Genomic DNA, 20,344 nt, shown 5'->3' with positions numbered 1-20,344 from the left:
GTGATACTCGCATGTACGAGTATTACAGGATTACAATTCTAGAGTTTTACGAGAGTACAACACACGCTTAGGCTGCACTCCGCGCTGGCTGCGACTCTGTTCTATTTTTATGCTGGAAAAACTGCCACAATGTGCGGATTTGGCCAGACGGAAGAGACCATTTGTGGGATACGGTGAGCCGCTATTCAGTCTGTGGAAAATGGATATGAAACGACAGATATCGAATAACATTGTGAAGTATTCAATGGGGAGATACTCTCATTAGGATGTACCTACCGAGGTAACCCCCAGCAAAGGTTATCCCCAACTCACCTAGGGAAACATTTAGGATATCTATCCCATTGATGTTTATTCTCTTTGGCCTGCATTTGCCTCATTCCAAAGGAAACCTTAAAGATATTTTCATTGCTTTTCTCTGGCCGACAGCTGAGCGCTATTCAAGCAGCAAGCCACACAGCCACTGCCACTAATTAAAGCCAGGCCAAAAGGTATAAAAAAACACAGAGTCGCAACAGCCGCACGATTTGCTCTTCATCATGGAACCACTCTGCACTCTCCTCTGGTTTCTGGTTCCCTGCCTTCTCTGGGCCATCTCTTTGGCAAGTCTGAAACTAATGCACGCCAATTTTCAATACAGAAAATCGAACTTTGAAGTGGACGCCTCGTCTCGCGTTGCTTGATGGGCCACGGGCTGGGGCAGGGACAGGGGATCTGGGGAATCTACAGCCGGCACATGGCGTGCATTTCTACGAGTATTTTGCTTGGCCGAAAACTCTTGAAACTATTATCGAGGAGGCGATGGGCATGGAGCGGGCTGGAGCGAGTGGGGCTCTGGGAGGTTATTCCAAAGTGGACGAGGGCGTCACTGACACCGTCGACATCGAGAACAGAGCCGCCAGAGAACAGAGACGGGATGAAAGCGGGGGGGCCGGAAGCCCATTCAGCTCTCCTACGATGGCAACGAACGCGTTTTGTGCGTGTTGAAGCACGCAAGAAACACAAAAATATGAAAATATCGTTGCATACTTAACGGCGCCAGGGCTGAGCAGGGTGGCCGGAGAGGGATGGCAAGGCCTGTGCCCGGGCAGCACTTTACCACTTTTTATGCTCGGCGATAAATTAAAATTTTTATTAACATACCTTCTCCCCAGTGAAAGAGAGCGAGGAGTGGGAGCGGGTGGGTGGGCAGAAGGAGCAGCAAAGTCAGGGAGCATGCCGCGGGAACCAGGTCCAGAAAACGTCAACTTGTCCACCACTCAACAGATGGAGGGGGAGAGGAGGTGGCCAGTAGGTCCAGCTGCAAGTGGTGCTCTCTTTTATGACTTTCGCCAACGCACGCTAAAAATGACCCACCCAGCCAACCCACTGGCCAGGCGTACCTCTCCTCCACGTTGGAGCCACTACAATTATAATTTGTTGATGCAGGAACCCAAGGAAATTCATTTTTTTTCATCTCTTTAGAGGGAGGGGCGTTGTTGGGGCTGCATTATCTATGCATTATTGTTGTCTGCCTGCCTGGCCATTGGCCATTGGCCATCTGCCGACTGGCGACTGCCGTCTCAGCAGAAAATAATATTCTATTAAATTATGTATTCGTTTTTGTTAAACTTCTTTTGGAAGAGACTCGACAGAGTCTCAGCAAAGTCGTGTCCCAGAGATGGATGCAAATTGCAGCTGCCAGACGATAAATGCAGAGATGGGGTGGGGCGGGTGCTCGTACAATATTCAAATGGGGCTGAGATGGGATTACTTGTGCATGGGAATTTTGTGTGTGTGTGGCTTTAAGGCTTAAGCGAATAAAATACATAATTAGCTAAAGTTTAAGTAGAATGAAACATGATATATGAGTACTCCCCTATCGTGCATGCAACAATGGGAATCCTCTATGGTTTTTGTTTCAATATCAGAATCCCTTGCGAGTCCACATCTAAAATCCCATCAATTATTATTTGTTGTACAACAAAAAAGGTAACACAAATACAGAATGCAGAAAAAATAACCTGCACATTTAATTAAATATTAAATGAAACATTTATAATTCCGTAGTCGTGCTTAACCATGGACGCCAGTGCGGAATGCCCGTGTTGAGCCCCCCGTACCTAAAGGAATATCCTTCGAACGGCACGTAGGCAAACAGCCGCAACCCCCAACCCTTCCAACCCTTCGCCTGCCTGAATGTGTTCTGTGCGTTGGAATGCAAATATTTTCCACTATAATTGAAGCGCGACAAATGCGAATTGTGAGCGATGTGATTCTGATTCTGATTGTGATTGAGGGTGGGAGAATCCGATTCAGGGAGGGAATAGGATAGAGAATTGGGAGTGGGAGTGGGATTGGGAATGGGAATTGTGGAATGCCAATAGCGAAAATATGTACCACGTATTTAATGCACATGCAGAGTTCAATTATTCAATTTCGAAGACAAACAAAAAAAGGGATTTGTTAAATTCAAGCGAACAATTACAGAGAAAGGCAGAAAGGGAAATGGAAACACATTTAACAAAATTGTTTTTTAAATGGATGAAAAAACAGGAAACGGAGGCCCTGTCTTTGGGGTTCGAAGTTTGGGATACCCTTTCAAAGGTATCGATATATGTCAGACGAGATAGACGAGGCGATAGAATCGCAGATGGTAATTTCTCTGCGCTGCCAACATTGGCTTAAAATCATCATGCCCGCTGGAAGGGTGCAATTAATGTAAAACAAAATGAATGGCGTGATCATAATTGCCGTTGGACGTGGACGTAAAAAAAACAGGAGTAAAAAAAGAATATAGGATAATAATTATATCAGTAAATTGCAGTGGCAGACAGCGGCAACGGAATCGAACAATTGTCGCACATTAACCGCAGATGCGCTCATTCTGGCACGGGATTGAGATGGGGATTGAGATGTGAAATGGGAATGTACGAGTATATGGGCAGGGATAATGGGATGACGTTTGGGCTCGTGTCAGGGCTGTGCATGAGTTCATCGATCCCTTCCTCTCTGAATGACAATTTCAGTTCACTTGCCACGAACATTGAACATTCAGCATTGAACATGGGACAAGACAAAGGCAGCCGCAGGGATAATACTTCCTCGTTTATTCTTGCATAGTCCTGTAGTGTCCTATAGCCTTGTCCAGCCAACATTATCGTTTTCAATTTGTACAATTTATAGCCAACAAAGGCAGGAAATGAGAATGAAAATTGAAAATGGCATTAATGGCGGTTTTACATGCCGAACGAAGTTATTGTTAAACAGAATTATGCTATGAGGATGCGGATGCGGATGCGGATGCTGATGGACAATCGAAGTGTGGAGTTCGCTGCAATAAATGTGATGGGATGGGCCGCAGAGAATTAAATATTGAACAGCGAAAACCACTCAAGTGGAGCAGCAAAATGCCCCAGAAATTGTCATTTTATAGTGGATACTGAAATGTTTATGACAGACGTAGTTTTTTAATGTGGAATACTCAAAGGAGGATGGGAATGTGCATTTAAGTGGGAGAACATGAATGAGAGACCGTTAAAAATAGCAGGGAGCCATCACACCTCTGCAGACAACGTTATTCAAACACACACATATACTTCTGATGTACGGAGGTATCTGTAGCGTCGGTCCCCTCTTTCTCTCACAAAAGCTCCCTGTATCTTATCGTTTTCTTCAGAACCACAACAGAAATATTCTTCTAGCTGCTGCTATCTTATCTGTGGGTAACCAATTTATATATGAATCAAGATAATCAAACAGAGATATGTACGAGAATGTCTTCTGGTGTTTGTTTTTGGTCAGTTAGTCAGGTCTGAGTGTAGGCACTGAATTCATTCCCGTATTTCTATGGAACGGAATCATTGTATTTTAAACGAATTTCATTGACTAATATTCCACTTGACGCCCTTGCGGTTTCTTCAATAAGTTTGTGTAAATATTTGTGTTAGAACACAGAGAGAGGTGCTCTTCTTTAGCACTTTCCACACCAAAGCTGCCCCAACTCGACTTGTGTTCACTTCCTATTTCTATATAGACCAGCCTTTTGTCTTTGATATCCACTCACCAGACACAAATTTGATGAATTCGGTCGCTTCGCTGGGCGCAACGGATGTGTGTGGTGTATTGGTGTAGTTTGGTATTTGAATTGGCGAGCGCGCCAAAAAGTATGCAATGCACAAACTGGGAACTCGGATGTCTTGCGGGTCTGCGATTCGACGGTCGACTGCGGCGGCCCTCCAGTGTCGCTGCCTGCTGCCTGCTGCTTTCTGCTGTCTGCTGTCTGCTGACGGCGATGGCTGATGGCTGGTAATGTGATTAGTTGGCTCGTCTATCGATGGTTCTCGGAAGGTGGTTCTGTGTGCGAGGGCGAGTGTGTGCGGGTGAATTTTAATTTAATTATGTCGCCGCTGCCTCTCGGCGTTCGCGTTTCAATTACGAAAAGCGGCTCGCAGCGGAAGCGAGAGGCAGCCACTAAAGACACGCACCACCAAACAAAGAAAGCAACTAACCGACGGATGATGGTGCTCCTCCAAGCGTTGGCTAAGAACGCGGGCCGCCCTCACGAATGCGTCGAATGAATGCGAATGCGAATGTGGAATGCGAACGATGTGCCTGTCCCTCTGTCTGGCTCCAAGACTCCGGCTCCACTCTGGTCCTGCTGGAAGGCTGGCCGGCTGAAAAATGCAACTGCTGCCGCTGCCTGCGACAAGCGACTGCCTTGTGTTGCATACTCCAAAGGCCACAGCGGAACGAAACGGAATGGCCCGGAGTGAGTGTCTCGTGCTGCATATGCCAGGGCGCACGAACGAAACGGAATGGAACCCCACACGGAGTGACTTTCCGAGCGAACGACGAATGAGTGCAGCCTGCAGTTTGAGTGTCCCCGAACGGATTGGAATCCGGCGGCACGTATTCCCTGTGCCACACCTGTGTGGAAGGGCAGAGTGTGGCAGGCGCTGTTCCTTCTTTATCGGCATCGGAGAGGGCCAGCCGAAATTTTAATTGGCTTTGTCCAACTTGCGGCACACAATTCAATCGCTTCGCCCAATGGGGCTCATTAAATCGTATGGTAGAAGGGCAGTTAAAGACAGGTCGTGGCAGGGGGTTGGGAATTATATTAAAAAGGCATAAAGTTCTAATGATTGCTGCAGGCACACCACCCCTCCCCACCTCCCACTTGACCAACTTTCGGGGGTAGTTCCCGAAACATTTTCACTCGTTGGTTGCATGTCCTGTCCCTCACATGTCCCTTTAAGAGCCGCAAGCTGTCCCAACTCCCGGCCCCACTTGTGGTTAACCATCTGGCAGAACTGCCACTGTGGCCTTTATCTGTTATCTTTGCTTAGTGCTGGTGTATATAAATACATTTTATGAACATAAATATGAGCACGAGAGGTGTTGCTCCCATGGCAGGTATTCTACTGCATGTGCAGGGCATCTGCAGTCCTACTATTCCTCAACTTTCTCTCCTTGACTTTCTGCGCTTTGTACAATGATAACGCTTCGCAGAGATGTGTCGCTGTCTACTCCACCTGACGGGCGACACAGTGACACCGCTTGAGGGAGGACTAAGTACACGTTAGCGTTGGAAACTCCCTCCATCCACTATCCACCATCCGCCATCCTGCATCCGAAGCGGAATCCCCTGACATTGTCTGGCACTCGCTCCTCTGGCCCATATGCAGGTTGGATCCATTTACATTCAGCATAAACAGCAGACGGGACAATAAAGGCTGCACACGCACTGCAATATGCAACAGTTGCAGACACGCAGACTGCGATGGGACGCACATTTGTAAGTAGTGCTGTAATCTATCCGTAAAAGTTGCTTCCGCTCTGCATTTTATATGCTTAACGCATCGTTTGGTCCGCACACAAATTGAGTTTCAGTGTTGTTGCAGGTCCTGCAGTCTGCAGCTGCTGCCGCTGCTGCTGCTGCTGTCTGAATGGATGAAATATTCCACTGGCAGCATTGATTGAGAATGCCGTTTGACATCATCCTTTATCACTCATCCAATTTTATCCATCTCTGTCGCTTTCACATCCATTTCGGTGGCTCTAAGCGAACAAGAGAAACGAGCCAATTAAAACTTTTGACCGGGAAACTTAATTAGGAAAATTCTCGAAATTATGCAATTGTCATAAGTACTCGGGGGCAACCGCTACCAGAAACGAGCAGATAGACAGAGAACTGGAAGGAGAAAGAATGGAAAACTATCAACTGCAGCGCTTGCGGTGCGTATTATATTCACATGCCCCGCACAGGATGTGCTGCTGTCCACGTTCCGTGCAGAAGCCGAAGCCGAAGCCCCCCAAATGCTGGACGAGCATGACAAAAATGCTTTTGATTTGTGTCCTATTCACACAGACGCACATGGGGGCCCACACGGCTCCGAGGCTTATTAGAATTGTGTGTGGAATTGTGTGCGAGTGGGGGCGTCCGTCCGTCCGTCCTGGAGGCAAAGTGCAAGTGGCAAGATAGATAGGCAAACAGAACGAACTGCCACAGAATGCAATTTATGCGTGTACTGTGGTGGCGCCGGGTTGAGCGCGGGGCCAGCAGCCTAATAGGATTGTGGCTGTAATTTTTGGAGCCCGCTTCGCATTTCAATCTTGAAATATGCACCGAGTTTGGCTGCACGATGCTAATATTTCAGCCTGAAAAGGACAGGTGTGAATAAATGGGTATGCAATACATGCACTACGCACTTATGAGGCTATAAACAGTTTAGATATATTCAATTTCCATTTATCAATGTGTAAAAGCACAAAAACAATTTAAAATATCAAAGTATTTCTTAGTTTTGTTGCGATCACTGCAGTAGAGTAGCCAGATCGTTGAAAAATGGTCTGCGAACGCTGCCACTCCTGATAAATATCGAATGACCACAAATGCTTATCGATATACTCTGGATTTTTCTATTCTACTTTTGGTATATACCAACAGGGTGACCGCTTATGGTATTTTAAATACTTTTTTATGCGATAATTGAGCAAAAAGTTGAGTAAAAAATACGCAACGACTGTAGCTCGATACTATCATGATAGTCGCAAAACCGTCGATAGTAGAGTCTAGCAGTAAAATATCGATACTATCGATAGTGCCCTCGATGGTTTGACACCTCTACCGACAACAATAAATGCGCGAAAAACTCGAAAAAACGACGCTTGCTTGTACAAAACAGTGAAAATCATTCAGAAAATTCAGAAAACTAACAGACTTGAATAAATTTGTATTTTAATATAATAAGCTACAAAGATGCCACGCACCAAGGTACCAAAGAACTCGAAGCGCAACCGCGAGGTGGCCAATCGCGAGGAGAAGGTCCGCTTGTTCGAATTAAAGATGGACTCTCGCCTGATGAGCATCGACACTCTGGAGACCAAGTTCATAGGCGAAGTGGACAACAAAGTGATGTCGGTGCTGTCCGTGATGCAGACGGAGCTGCGCGACATGAAAATGTCCGAAATCCTGCATTTGTTCGAGGAGCTGAACCGTTTTGGCGAGTTCAAGGCCAGCGATCAGACACAGATGATAGCATCCATGTCGGCAAGCAACAACACCACGGGCGGCCACGGAGTGGTCCCGGGCAGCGGCGGCAGCCGCAACGACGAAGGTCAGTCCTAAACGATAATTATCTCCATTTTGTATTGCATTATGTCCTATCGGGTGCGCGGTTCTCTAACTTTAATTTGCTTTCTAACATTTCATCACACACTCATTCCATTGCACGCATAATGCACCACCACCACCATCTTGTGCCGGTCACTGTATCTAGGCTACCTTACAGAGGACAGCACCCTGGGAGCCAGCGGCGGCAGCCTTCTGGCCGTCTCCACAGCTTCCATGCTGCGATCGGCCAGAGCCATGCGGACGCCTGGCCCCCTACACTCGGCCAGGGCCCGTCGCGCCCGCCGCAGTCGCTCGGCCTGCGGGGAGCTGAGTGTCATCCATTCGGCCAAGGCCGTCTCTAGCAGCAGCACTAATGCGAACCGGGTGTCTCGCAGCAAGATGCGCACTCCGATGGCCTCGCGGCCCAAGGCATTCAGTGCCGATCGCACTCCCCTCAGTCTGCAGAAGAGTCGCACGTCGTCCCCCACTTCGCCGCCAATGGCCTTCCTGCGCTACCCCAAGCCTGGCGAGGTGGCTCTGTCCAAATTCGGCAGTCCCATGGTGGCCCAAGTGTGAGTATTGACATTGGACACGTTCGAAACAGAATCGCAATGGATAACATATTCTCCATAGAATTCCGGATAAGTTTGCCAATGTGAACATACCCATTCGGAATGGCGTCCTGAGCTTGCGCCCCAAGAAACTAGACGCAGGCGAAGTCGTATCGAACCTGCTGGATAATATCGACGAAGACACCCTGAACCAGATCAGAACGCTGCACGCCAACTTGCAAATGATTGTGAGCAAGGCCAGCCAGACGGGCTTGAAGTAGTGGCCCCCCATTCTAAATCACATCTAGCTGTAATCAAATATCACCTATTTTAATATGTTTCGTTTAAGTTCAGTTCGCAAATTATGTACTAGTTATTTCTTATTTTACGCCGTATTCCATATTGAAATCAATACAAGTTCAAATTTATGTTCATCCAAGTAGCCCGGGAATTATTGTATTCGGTAGAGTTATTGTAACTTGTAAAATAATTCATAAGTCAATCGACAGTAGAGAAAGATGCCTCGCACCCGAATTGTGGCACGTCGTCAGGCGCAGCGCAAGATAGCTGACCAAGAGGAGAAGGTGCGCCTGGCTAATATCAAGGCCGAAGCCGCACTGGAGAAGATAGATGAGTTTGAGAAGCGCGTCAAGCAGCAGGTGGACACCCAAATAAAGCTAATTCACGCCCGGACTGATAAGCATTTGCTGAAAATGAAATGGTCTGAGTTTGTGGATCTGAAGCTGAAATATTTCACCGACTACAAGTGGAAGGGTGAGTGAATGCAAATACTTGCTGGTAATACCTTAGCCTCACTTATCACATTTATCCTCTGCAGTTCCCGAGCCACCAGGCAGCCGAGTACGCAGCAACTCGATCAGCAGCGATCGCGGACGATCCCGCACTCCCCAGCTCTCCCAGCTGCCGCGCCCAATCGTACATTCCTTGGACAGAGGACATTTGATGAGTGGAGCAACCCCCCAAAAAGTTCCACCCATGACCTTCGTACGTTGGCCGCGCGCCGGCGAGTTGGTGCTGTCCAGCGGCGGCAGCCCGCTGGCTATCCAGGCTCCACAGCGGGAGAACTGTGCCGATGTGCACATACCCACCAAGAAGGGCGTGATCACAGTGAAGCCCCTTAAAATCGAGCAGGTGACCCGGGAGGTGCTCATGCAACTGGACGCGAATACACTCAACCAAGTGAAGACTTTGAAGGCTAATCTGGGAGTAATTGTGGATATGGCCACCAAAATGGGCAAGATGTAGAATGGATGGCTGGAGATCGGAATTAACAATGACAGGTAGCTACATTTTACGCTTATTTCGATAATATTTTATTTAGTCTTTTTAATTTTCTCATTTTCAATGGTTTTGTTCAGTTGTTAAACATTAAGTGAACGTGTGTCTGTTGTTCTTGTTGCCGTTTGTTTGTTTGTTTCTGTTCGCTTGCGTTGGTTGTATAATTAATTAATAAATTTAATTACCTTTATATAATATATATATATAGATATATGTATATATATACATATATATCGATTTTTAAGTACAAACATAGCGTACAGAAGTTCCGTTTTGTCTCGACTAATTTTTAAATTTAATTATTTAAACATTTTGCTATTGTGTTGCATGTGTGTATCTGTGTGTCCGTGAGTGCGAATATTCCCTCGTACTTGTGTATGTATTTTGTTGAATTAAATTAATTTATTGGTATTCTTTTAAATGTAAGTTCAATCGAAACTCCCCTTGGGTTTCCTTTTCCATGAATTGTTTGGATTCAAAAGATGTCTGCTCTTATACGAAAATTACATTTACACATATACAATGTTAAATTTAAAATTATCATTAATTCATTAATTAGTGTGTGTTTAGTGTGGAATTTAGCATTTACTTCTTCTCTTCCTTTCCCTTCGGTTTCCCTTCCTACTCGTACATAAGGTGAAAATTCATATCATATCCAAGTTGTAGTGAGTGAAGGGCGTGTCATATACATCCATACATACATACTTAGTCATAAGTTACATAAAAATACAATACATAGCAAAAAGGTACATATATAGAGACTTAAAATATGCTTTTTTTCTCTTTACATTACTGAATTATACCATACAATTTGTAGAGACATAGACAATCATCATATAAACAGTGACAGGGACAGTGAACGAACAGGTGACGGGTGACAACAACATAACACTTAGTTTTTCTCATTTTGTAACATTCATTATGGTTTCTCGTATGTGGAGTAAATATTCTGTATGGATGGGTTTTCGTTTTATAAATGTTTCAAGAATATAAATGATTCAGGGTAGTCCACAGTCGCGCCAATCTATTAAACGCGTATAACTAAATACATATAAAAATGTTTCATAATAATCCATTTTCAATTATTTTTCTTTACAGTCTGCGCCCTGGATCTCGACTCCGGACACCCCCATAACGAATAAACAATACCCAACAAAGGCGTATGTGAAGAATGAGTGGATAATACATATTCCTAAGTATTAAATAATCTTCAATAGTTAAAGAATAGAGAATTCATATGTGACAATTTGAACTTAAGTTTGTTTGCTTCACGAACTATGCGTAATCAAACCTTCAACCGGCTTCTAACCTAATCAATAATCAGTTTCGATCCTACACACGTTCCGTGAACGCATCTAACTACGCTACTCCAGCCTCCACCAACCTTACTAAACTTGACCTTGACTACTTGAAAAATTGTTTTCTCACTTTTTTTCTTGGGTTCATCGTAGGCCTATTTCGTCGCACGTTTTTCGGTCTTTCAACTCATTTCCTTTTTTTTTTAACACAGCCAATCAACAAAGCCTTATGCTCCTTCTCAACTAACGTTTTTCGTTCCATTTTTTCCTGTACAGAATAATGAATAAATGATATAAAAAAAACCAATGAATTTCTGTGATCATACGTATGAGATAATGTAACTGCTTTTGTTATGTTTTCTATGTTGTATTGCTCTCGGTTCTGTTATGTTATGGTTCATGTTGCGTTCGTACAAATTTCTAATCTTTTTATACAAAATTGTGCTATTTTTGCTATTTGGTTTACAACTAATTTTGTATTCTGTTGCTTTAGAATTTGTTATAACTTTTTAAATGCTAGTTAATATATTTGTTTTGTATTTCGTTATCCTTATGTTTGGGCACTACTCATTGCGGTTCAGGGCATCTTTGTATTTTGTATTTCGTAAATAGTATTTTATTTGTAATATTAAGTTTTTAACAAATCTTTGTAGGCATTATGCACGGGTACAGGGCGTTGCATTATTTGTTTTGTATCTTTTCTTTCGGTTATAATCCTCTTTCATCAGTGTGTGATTTTGGTACAAATTTTATGGTACTAGGTTGCATAAAAAGGAAATAAATTCATAAGTAAGTATGACTGTACAATAAAAAGGAGTAAGTATGTAGGTAAGTACGCTACAGTCTCGATTTTGAGATAGCCACTACGCAGATTTGCATCTGTTGTAGAAACATCAGAAGGGCCGAGCTGAGGTTCTTGCTCAGGACATGTAGGTCTTGTCGCAAAAGATCGGGGAACCCAGAAATGTCCAAGTCGGACAAGAAATAGCCAAGCTATAACATTAAAAAAGGCAATATCCTTATTGTCCTTGATGCCAAACGTAAAACGACATAGATTTTTGTATTAAGGTTTAAAAATAGACATAAATAAATAGAAAATATATCGAGAAAATTCTTCCGTTCTTGACCGGTCTCTCGGGGGGGGGGCGCCACTGTACAAACAATATTTTTGGCTGTTTTTGTTGTTTTTTCCCTATTAAATGTTGAAAAAATACCATATGAAAATTACAAAAATTTTACTTGAAAAACAGAAAAAAAATACTGCAAAAAAAACGTACACCATAAAAACAAAAAAAAATACGTTTAGCATTTTTTTTTGGTTTTTTGGTTTGGCAAGACAAATATATTTAAAAAAAACCATGGCATACTTTTGGAGTTGGCTTCATTTAAAAAGTATAGCATACTTTCAGGCTGGTCTATTCGGCCTTCGCATTACAAAATTGCTTGTAACGGGCGTATCCATCCAGCCCTGAGGTCCTTGATGGATTCAAACAATAGAGGAGACCCTTCGGCTCACGAGGACATGCATCACGTCTAAATCGGACGAGAAATGACGGAGTTATACAAATTTAATCCTTAATCCTTGATGTCCTTGATGCGAAACTGATTGCAAACGATCGGAGAGATTCTCCTGATCACGAAAAGGTGTGGCGCGCCCAAATCGGTTGTCGATTAGCCGAGATACAGCGTCACAAAAAAAATACTGGTTTTTTCTTTCCGAAGCTATATCTCGGCCAAATAGGGGCAGATCCTTGAAGGACCTACTTTTTCAGGATCGTGAGGATCCACACTATCGATCGGCATCCAAAAAAACGACATCGGAGGAATACTGGTTTTCGCAAAAATCATGATGTACCATCATCCTTTTTGCCAAAACCAGTATTTGCCGAATGTCCTTTTTTTTGATGCCACTGAGGAACCGAAAAACATTTTGCACAATTCCGATAAATGTCTAAAACATGTCCAGACGTATCCCGGCATCCTGTGATCAGAAAAATATCCAAAATTATCCCAATTCGAAAGAGTCCTTATTAAGGACGAAGGATACAAAATATTAAATTTTCTCTGAAATAAAAGGCCGATCTGCGCGTGTCACGCCTTTGCAGTATACCTTACCTTGACTTCGCCTGGCAGTAAGCCATACTTTTTTGAATAAATAAATACCCAAAAGTTCTTCAAAAACCTGCCTGTAATATTATTCGCTCAGGTATCATTTTTGGCACCTATGTAGGTGCTAAAAATCTAGAATCTCGCCGTTCTTTTAAAAAATCGGGGAAAATGAACCGTTCAATTTTAAACAGTTAAACAATTCAGAGGCTGCAAAAAGCGGGTACGAGTACGAGACTGTTGAAAAAATATCCTAGGAACTATTCGAGTTGAATGTTCGCTATGTACACTTAATTAGGGGTAACCTATTCGCTCCGAAGTGCTATGTAACTTAATGAATTTTATAGAACTTTACATGCACTTATGTAAGTAGGTATATGTATCTTTAAAAAAATGAATTTCGCTTTTCATTTACGTAAATATGTCTTGTCATAGTAAGTAAGATAGCGTTTAGAGGGTTTAAAGGGTTAAAGGTTTAAAGGGTCTTCCTCCACGAAGTTTATACCGTTTGTAAATATTCTGTATTTGTTTGTTTGTCAAATATATACGAATTATTTCATTATACTTTGTTAGGCTTATAAATTAATTAATTTCATTAAATGCTTAAATTCATTAATGCACTTTATATGTACTTTTCGTGTTGCTGTGTGAAATTTGCTATACTCTTATCCCATATAAATATATATTTATGTATATGCTGGTATATGTGAATAACTTGCATTAAAACTATACATATTTAGGTGTATATATATATAATATATAATGCTAAATGCAGTATACTTGTGTATATTTTGTTGATTTACTTTTTTCTTTTTTTTCTTTCCTGGTTTGAGGTTTTGTCAGTATCAAAAACTAAGGGAGAGCTGAAGGGAAGGCCAAAAATTGGCCGTAAATTGATTACCGTTTTTGCATTTCGATTTCGATTTTTAATTTAATTTCATTAAATGTAGCCTCTTAAAGACGAACCGAATCCTATGCTGTTAAGTCATCTATTTACGCGTGACAATTGAAATTTAGCTAGCAGCGTCTATAAAACTAATCTCTTAACTAGTGAATACTTAAATCTGAACCGTTTGCAATCTATTTACAATTCACGTTAGCTATGTATATAATTCGCGGATTTATTCGGTTATGGCTCAATACTCTTATAAATTTGTAATTATTATACGTTTTTTGAACTTAACGAGAGGTATTTCTATTTTCCCAAGTGTTAATATCGCCTTTTGTCCCTATACATATATGTATCGTATCGTATGTGTTTTATTCGTGTTGTTTGTCGTTGTTTTGGTGCACTTCTTTTCAGTGTTTTAATTTGCCAAAACAAAACAAAGATAACTAGAAGCAGAGGAGAAGAAAATAATATAATATAATAATTTACAATATGTGAATTTTTATTTAGGGCTTTGCAGTTTAAACAGTAATTTAATAAAAATATAAACTACATTTATATCAATAATATTTGTATAGCATTTGTTTCGTTTCTACTTCTTTTAAATAATATTTATAACGATTGAACCCAACTTAATAGACTTAATAGATTTAAACAAAATCAAAATCAATAAAAAATTACAAATAGAAAACGTGAAGCTTTTGCCTTTTGAATCGCCATCGCGCACAAAAGTGTTTCTTGAAATTGTGTCTCATATCCATACAACTCTGTATTAAATAATACATTTTACATATATATGTATATATATAGTATATAGTGTATGCATACTCGTACAAGCTAGTATAAAAATGGTTAAAATTACAAATTAGTTTAAACAAAACCTGTAAAATAGCCTTCACATGAAATTGCAACGCCGACTTGCTTTGCGCGCTTTGCTTTCTCGCTTTGATATAAAAGTATTTAAGAATAATTACAATTACAATTACAATTTTAAACGAGCATTAACTAAACTACGAATTAGAATTTAAGACGGCGCAACTTAGCAAACTGATACAAATATAGTGAAATATATACAGATATAGGGATTTTGTTTGTGTTCCTAGTCGCAAATCAAAAGGAGTTCCGTTGCAAGATTTTTTCAAAAATTTAAACATAAAGCAAAGCATTGGCATGCAACATATAAGCAACATTTTTAGTATATAAAATTTAACAAATTATCACACTGAAAAAAATTCAACACTAATTTTAAATATACAATTTCCATACGTACGTATACGTATTAGGTATTACGTATGCGTATGCGTGTGTGTGTGTTTGTGTGCTATATGTATGTGGTATGTCGTATATGGTATATGGTATATATGGGTCTCCATTCAATTTGTATACATTCTGTTATCGCTTGTCGTTAGAGTCTAGAGCCTAGCCAATGCCTCTCCACACATGTTACACCATATCATATAATATTTGTTTAAATATACATATATCAATTCAACAACATCTCGGAACGCTCTCCACTCATGCATTACTTATGCTTCTGCTTGGTTTTCTTTTACGTTATCTCTCCTTTGTATACATATATATGATAGCTTTAGCATAGACCTTAGCTTTATCTTTAAACGTAATAAATATCTTGTATCATATTTTTTGTGTGTGTTCCTTTTGCAGCTTTTTCCGTTTTTGCTTCTGTTTTTGTTTCTGTTTCTGTTTCCGTTTTGAAAATATTTAACTATAGCTTGTCTGGTATTTATGGTTTTGCAATTTCTTTTAGACGAGGTTCCCATTTTGCATTTTGCTTTACAATTAATATTTGCTAGTATTATAAAATAAATATATTTATGTATATATTTTTTAAATAGTGCAGCTAATAATTTTAAATTAGATTTACATACGGCGCCTTTCTTCTTCTTTCATTCTTTTGCTTTTCGCTAACTTGTCGTTTATTTAGAGCCATAAATGCGTGCGCCAGAGAAGTGGTTTGTTTTGTTTTTGATCCTTGGGTCGTGCCTTAGGCACCTTAGGGTCACCTCGTGGCACTGCTGGTAAAGAAGTCCGCTGTGCAGGAATACAAACGTTAAAATATATCCACAATTTTACAGCAAAGTAAATCGATTCACTTACGCGTCTCGAAGTTGAAGCCGAGCGTTTGATCCGGCGGCGTATTGAGCATAGAGTTGCTGACATTGCTGACGCCCGTGGGCGTGACATTGCCCATGGCATTTGTACTATTTGGGCCACCGACAATGCCGCCTCCGCCGCCGATCACTGGTCCCTGCTGCAGCGGACTCTGTGGCGTCTGGCCGCGCTGGGCCACAACTCCAGGCCCGCCGGCGCCGCCAGTGGCCGCCGCAGCCGCCTGCTGCCTCACACTGACCACCGCCCGAAGCTCCTGCTTAACGAAATCGGAATTGGCATTGCCTCCAGCCCCTGCGCCAACGCCACCGCCTCCTCCGTTTCCAGCTGAAAGAATCAAAGGGGAAGCAATGAGTGATCATGGAATCTGGCGTCTGGCGTCTGGGATCGGTGGGTGCTCGTTCCCACAACATACGAATTAAGCTAAGTTTAGTCACACTTTTTTCTTGATCATTTCTAGACATAAAACATAAATTAAACATAAATAAATACACAAACAGACAACAGAATACGACATGGAACATAAAAGTGGGAGGGCGCACACACAAGACTGGGAGGGTAGGGGTAGGGAAGCTGGTTGGGAGGGGTGTACGTAAATAAGTTCCTACAGCATCAACCAATGGAAATTCCTCTTGGATATTCAATTTACAGGTGATTACAGGTGGGGAGTCCCCTCTCGGATTACTCTCACTTTCGTGTCGCTTATTTAGTTTTACGGGGTTAATAATACATAGTACACCAACTGCTCATCGATGGGGAGGAAGGGGAGCATCGCCTAGGACTAGTCTCTAGATATTATATACATAGACAGATATACGCAGATCAAGCGACGTGGCTTGCGGCGGGCAGGTCGGGTGGGTTATATACAATGATGGAGGGAGATCGATCATACAGCCAGCAGTTATGCACGACAGATGGGGCAGATACTTATGGTTTACACGCAAATGTCTGGGTTATTGGGTGGATTGCACTGGATTACAGATGTGTTTCATTTTCGGTTTCTTTTTTGTATGTACAAGAATGTGTCGAACGGTTTTGGCGGTTGGATGTTCATGTTCCCAGAATTTTAGTTTTAGTTTCAGGTTTAATTTGCTTTACGATGCGTGGCAAATGGATCATAAAGCTATACGATATATACTCTGATATATACACACATATACATATATATAGGCATGGTGATTGTACAGCGAAATGGAGTTTCGATTGAGTGTGAGAGATTGAGAGGGAGATTGAGAGAGAGAGAGAGAGCACACGGGCTTACCGGTCTGCGCTCGACCATAGAAATCATTCGCCTGCTGCGGCTGCGGCTGCTGGGCCTGCCCATAGCCGGCCATTGCGGCGGCATAGTTGACATTGCCGCCACCTCCGCCAAGGCCAATGATGCCATTGCCTCCGCCACTGCCCATGCCGCCCACGCCCATCATGGCCGGATGCGGATGTGGATGCGGCGACATGCTCAGGCCGTTCATGAGCTGCTGCTGCTGCTGCTGTTGTTGTTGCTGCTGCTGTTGCTGTTGCTGCTGGTGTTGTTGCTGTTGCTGCTGCTGCTGTTGCTGGGAAGGATTGCCTGCAGCCGCATTATCTGTGTGGTGGCTGTGACTGTGGCTGCTGCTGTTTGAGGCCGTGCCCGGGGAGCAGCCGAAGCGTGGCGAGCCTGTTTTGGTTAAGCGTTGGTTTGGTTTGGCTTTGATTAAAACTAATCGAGATTAAAGTGTGTGTTTGTGTGTGTGTGTGTAGGTGTGTGTAGGTGTGTGTGTGAAGCTGTCTAGGTATGTGTGGATGTTTAGTATATGGATTAAGGGGGGCGCCTAACTGAACGATAAATGAACAACTCCCGAGCTAGTCCACAAAGAGTTATTTGCTTCTTTCTACATTTGCTTGAGAATTGATTGACAACTGGAAATAGTTTTTTTCCACTAGTTTTCTTTTCAATTTCTAATTGACTAATCTCTAATCTCTGGTTCTATGCTCATTCTGATCTGCTGATCGCGTCCGCAACCTCTGGTGGGGCTCTTCTTCCGTCTGGAGATCACTTACCTGGCAGATGCTGCGTGGCCTGCGGGACGCTGCCCTGGCGCTGGAGTCGCTGCAGCTGCTGCTGCTGCTGCTGGAACACGTTCACATTGTTGCCATACGGAGACTGGGGGCCGCCGAATCCGCCGACACCAGGTCCGCCGCTGCCATCGGGTGTCGTCGCACCTCCGACTCCGCCTCCGCCTCCGCCTCCCTGTCCCTGGAACGAGTTCTGGCGCTGCAGAGCCACCGCCGCTGCATTGCCCACGGGCCCGACCTGGGCGCCGGGAGAGTTGAGGCCGCGTCTCTGGTTCTGTTGGTATTGACGTGCATTATACGGACTGACGCCCTGCATCAGCGTCATGGAATGGCATTAGTTGTTGACCCTTCGGCGGTACTCGAGTCTCAGGACTTACCTGCAACTGCGCTATCAGCATGGGATTGTGCTGCTGCAGCGTTCGCCCCGCATTGCCAGAGGGCAACGGACCTCCCGGTCCGCCCCCTCCTCCACCGGTGGGCCACTGCTGCGGACTGTTTTGCATGCCCGGCGATTGCAGGCCCGAATTGGACCCAAACGGCGTGTTGGAGCGTCCCCCATCGCCCACCTGCTGCTGCTGCTGCTGCTGTTGTTGCTGCTGCTGCTGGTAGGCCAACTGCTGCACCTGGGCGTTGTTCTGTTGCTGCTGCTGCTGCTGCTGTTGGTTGAGCTGTTGCTGCTGCTGCGGCGACAAACGCTGGCCCGGCTGTGGAAACTGCGGCGCATAGCCTGAAGGGAGAGGAAAACACACACAAATTTGAGCAACCATTTCCGAGATTGGATAGCTAATCCCTGTACCTTGATTCGGCTGCGGACTGTAGGGTGTACTCCGTCCGGGACTCAATTGCTGCTGCATCAGTGCCTGGGCATAGCCCGGACTGAGCTGAGCGTCCGCGGGCAGATTGGTGCGCGAGAGGGAGACATTGGGTGCCACCGTGGTGTTCAGCAGCGAGCCAATGTTGTTGAGGCCCGCATTGATGCCAGCTGCAGCAAAAGAAACAAAGTTATTCGGTGTTATTCTGCAAGCGGAGGATATCGGACTCTGAGTACTCACTGGCATTCTCGGGGACCAGAAGCTGCTGCTTCTGTTGCTGCTGCAGCAGACGCTCCTTCAGCTGCTGCTGCTGCTGCATTTTGCGGAGCTGCTGCTGGGCGGGCAGCACAGCGCCGCCGGGCGTGGCGACGGCATTCATAGGGCCGCGGCCACGGGCAGGATACATGGGTGGCGGTCGCTGGAAGACCGGGTTGCGCATGGCGTCCAGTCGCTGCATGATGTGCTGCTGCTGCTGGTTCTGCTGCTGCTGCTGCTGCTGCTGGAGACTGAGCATGCCCGGATAGGCGGGCGGCTGCTGAAGGTGCTGCTGACGGTGCTGCTGCTGCTGCTGGGCCGCCACTTGGAGGGCCAAGAGCTGCTGCTGTTGTTGCTGCTGTTGCGCCGCCTGCTGCTGCTGCTGACTCATGAGGATGTGCTGGCCCAGGTCGTTGCCGAAGGCGGCGGACTCCACGTCGAGCATCAGCGACTTTTGGATATCGCTGATGGCGGAGGCCGCCGATGGGGCGTTCGTCACAATGGGCGTGTCGTCCGGGTAGTATTCCATGACGCTGTCCAGCAGCTTGGACAATTCCGTGTCGCCGTCGCCCAGAATGGCCGCCGCTGCCGCCGCCGCAGCCGCCGAGGTCGAGGCCGCTGTGGTAATTGAGGTAGATGCTGAGGTCGCCAGTTGTTGCAGTTGCAGCTGCTGCTGCTGCTGGAAGGCTAGCTGCGGGGGCTGGTGCGGCTGCTGGTGCGGCTGCTGGCTGAGGTAGACATCGTTTGGCTGCGACTGCGGCTGCTGCTGGGAAGGATTGCTGGCTGCCTGCTGCTGTTGTTGCTGCTGCTGTTGTTGCTGTTGTTGCTGCTGTTGCTGCTGCTGTTGCTGCTTGCGGTTTCGATTGGCTGCCGCCTTGGGTCCTGTGCTGCCGGCGCTGATGAGGTTGCCGGGTGCGGAGAGGGAGCTGCCCGAGGACATCGAGGAGCTGGTGATGTCGGGCAGCGTCTTCACCAGCGGCTGCTCGGCATTGGGGGCTTTGGGTATCTTTGGCGGATTCTGCAGCAGCTTTGCGAGCATCTTGTTCTGGGTGCAGAGCTTGCTGGGCTTGTCCTCGGACCGCTTTGCGGAGGACAGGTCGTCGTCGGGCTCGTTGAGCGAGCGCTTGCGGCTCAGCGAGGGATCGCTCTGGATCTTCAGCATGGCCTTGAGGTCCTCGTTGCTCATGTTCCCGCCGGCGCCCACCCGGTGCATGGACCCATGGCCGGACCCGTGGCCTCCGTCGTTGTTCTTCAGCTGCCGCATCAGTTCGCTCTGTCGGGCATTGTTCATGGCTCCCGGCACGCCGCCCGAACCGCTGCCATCGTCATCGTCTGTCTTCTCGTTGAGAAGCTGCCAACAA

General features: G+C 44.9%; 4 protein-coding genes across 8 annotated transcripts in view; 2 read left to right on the top strand and 2 right to left on the bottom strand.

The window, feature by feature from the left end:
* Window positions 1-4,543, bottom strand: part of LOC111080869 (guanine nucleotide-binding protein subunit gamma-e) — a 38,788-nt gene extending 34,245 nt beyond the window's left edge. The window contains exons 1-2 of the mRNA XM_041592224.1: window positions 4,488-4,543; window positions 4,043-4,332 (exon numbers count right to left, since the gene is read on the bottom strand). The gene's annotated coding sequence lies outside the window, so the exon portion shown is untranslated. The remainder of the gene's footprint in view (window positions 1-4,042; window positions 4,333-4,487) is intronic.
* A 2,559-nt stretch (window positions 4,544-7,102) lies between these two features.
* Window positions 7,103-8,423, top strand: LOC111077787 (borealin). Of its 2 annotated transcripts, none has more exons than XM_022372200.2 (3): window positions 7,103-7,595; window positions 7,770-8,163; window positions 8,225-8,423. In XM_022372200.2, the coding sequence occupies exons 1-3, from the start codon at window positions 7,238-7,240 to the stop codon at window positions 8,421-8,423; spliced, it is 951 nt and encodes a 316-aa protein (XP_022227892.2). In that variant the 5' UTR covers window positions 7,103-7,237. The 2 variants fall into 2 exon arrangements, with proteins under 2 accessions (XP_022227892.2, XP_022227891.2); XM_022372199.2 differs by having other exon boundaries at window positions 7,104-7,595; window positions 7,758-8,163.
* A 235-nt stretch (window positions 8,424-8,658) lies between these two features.
* Window positions 8,659-10,693, top strand: LOC111077788 (borealin). The gene is made up of 3 exons (XM_022372201.2): window positions 8,659-8,916; window positions 8,981-9,443; window positions 10,540-10,693. Exons 1-2 carry the CDS (start codon window positions 8,661-8,663, stop codon window positions 9,406-9,408), a joined length of 684 nt encoding a protein of 227 aa, XP_022227893.1. The 5' UTR covers window positions 8,659-8,660; the 3' UTR covers window positions 9,409-9,443; window positions 10,540-10,693.
* A 5,136-nt stretch (window positions 10,694-15,829) lies between these two features.
* Window positions 15,830-20,344, bottom strand: part of LOC111077789 (neurogenic protein mastermind) — a 76,822-nt gene continuing 72,307 nt past the window's right edge. For 2 of the 4 annotated variants that reach the window (XM_022372202.2, XM_041592449.1), the window contains 6 exons: window positions 18,969-20,334; window positions 18,713-18,898; window positions 18,294-18,643; window positions 17,902-18,226; window positions 17,126-17,518; window positions 15,830-16,191 (listed from right to left, as the gene is read on the bottom strand). In XM_022372202.2, the coding sequence (XP_022227894.2) occupies window positions 15,845-16,191; window positions 17,126-17,518; window positions 17,902-18,226; window positions 18,294-18,643; window positions 18,713-18,898; window positions 18,969-20,334 (2,967 nt within the window). In that variant the 3' untranslated portion in view covers window positions 15,830-15,844. The remainder of the gene's footprint in view (window positions 16,192-17,125; window positions 17,519-17,901; window positions 18,227-18,293; window positions 18,644-18,712; window positions 18,899-18,968; window positions 20,335-20,344) is intronic. The other 2 variants (XM_022372203.2, XM_022372204.2) reach the window with 2 other exon arrangements.

Source organism: Drosophila obscura, unplaced genomic scaffold (assembly GCF_018151105.1).
Source record: "Drosophila obscura isolate BZ-5 IFL unplaced genomic scaffold, ASM1815110v1 contig_179, whole genome shotgun sequence".
NCBI lineage: Eukaryota > Metazoa > Arthropoda > Insecta > Diptera > Drosophilidae > Drosophila > Drosophila obscura.
The sequence above is the reverse complement of the archived record's forward strand: the minus strand, read 5'-3'. Positions and strand labels throughout refer to the sequence as shown.

Bases quoted from the DNA above. Each gene is read 5' to 3' on its own strand.
- LOC111077787 (XM_022372199.2), top strand. From the start codon at position 7,238: ATGCCACGCACCAAGGTACCAAAGAACTCGAAGCGCAACCGCGAGGTG. The intron at 7,596-7,757 runs GTCAGTCCTAAA...CACTGTATCTAG, and splicing joins CGGCAGCCGCAACGACGAAG to GCTACCTTACAGAGGACAGC. The intron at 8,164-8,224 runs GTGAGTATTGAC...TATTCTCCATAG, and splicing joins AGTCCCATGGTGGCCCAAGT to AATTCCGGATAAGTTTGCCA.
- LOC111077788 (XM_022372201.2), top strand. From the start codon at position 8,661: ATGCCTCGCACCCGAATTGTGGCACGTCGTCAGGCGCAGCGCAAGATA. The intron at 8,917-8,980 runs GTGAGTGAATGC...TATCCTCTGCAG, and splicing joins CACCGACTACAAGTGGAAGG to TTCCCGAGCCACCAGGCAGC.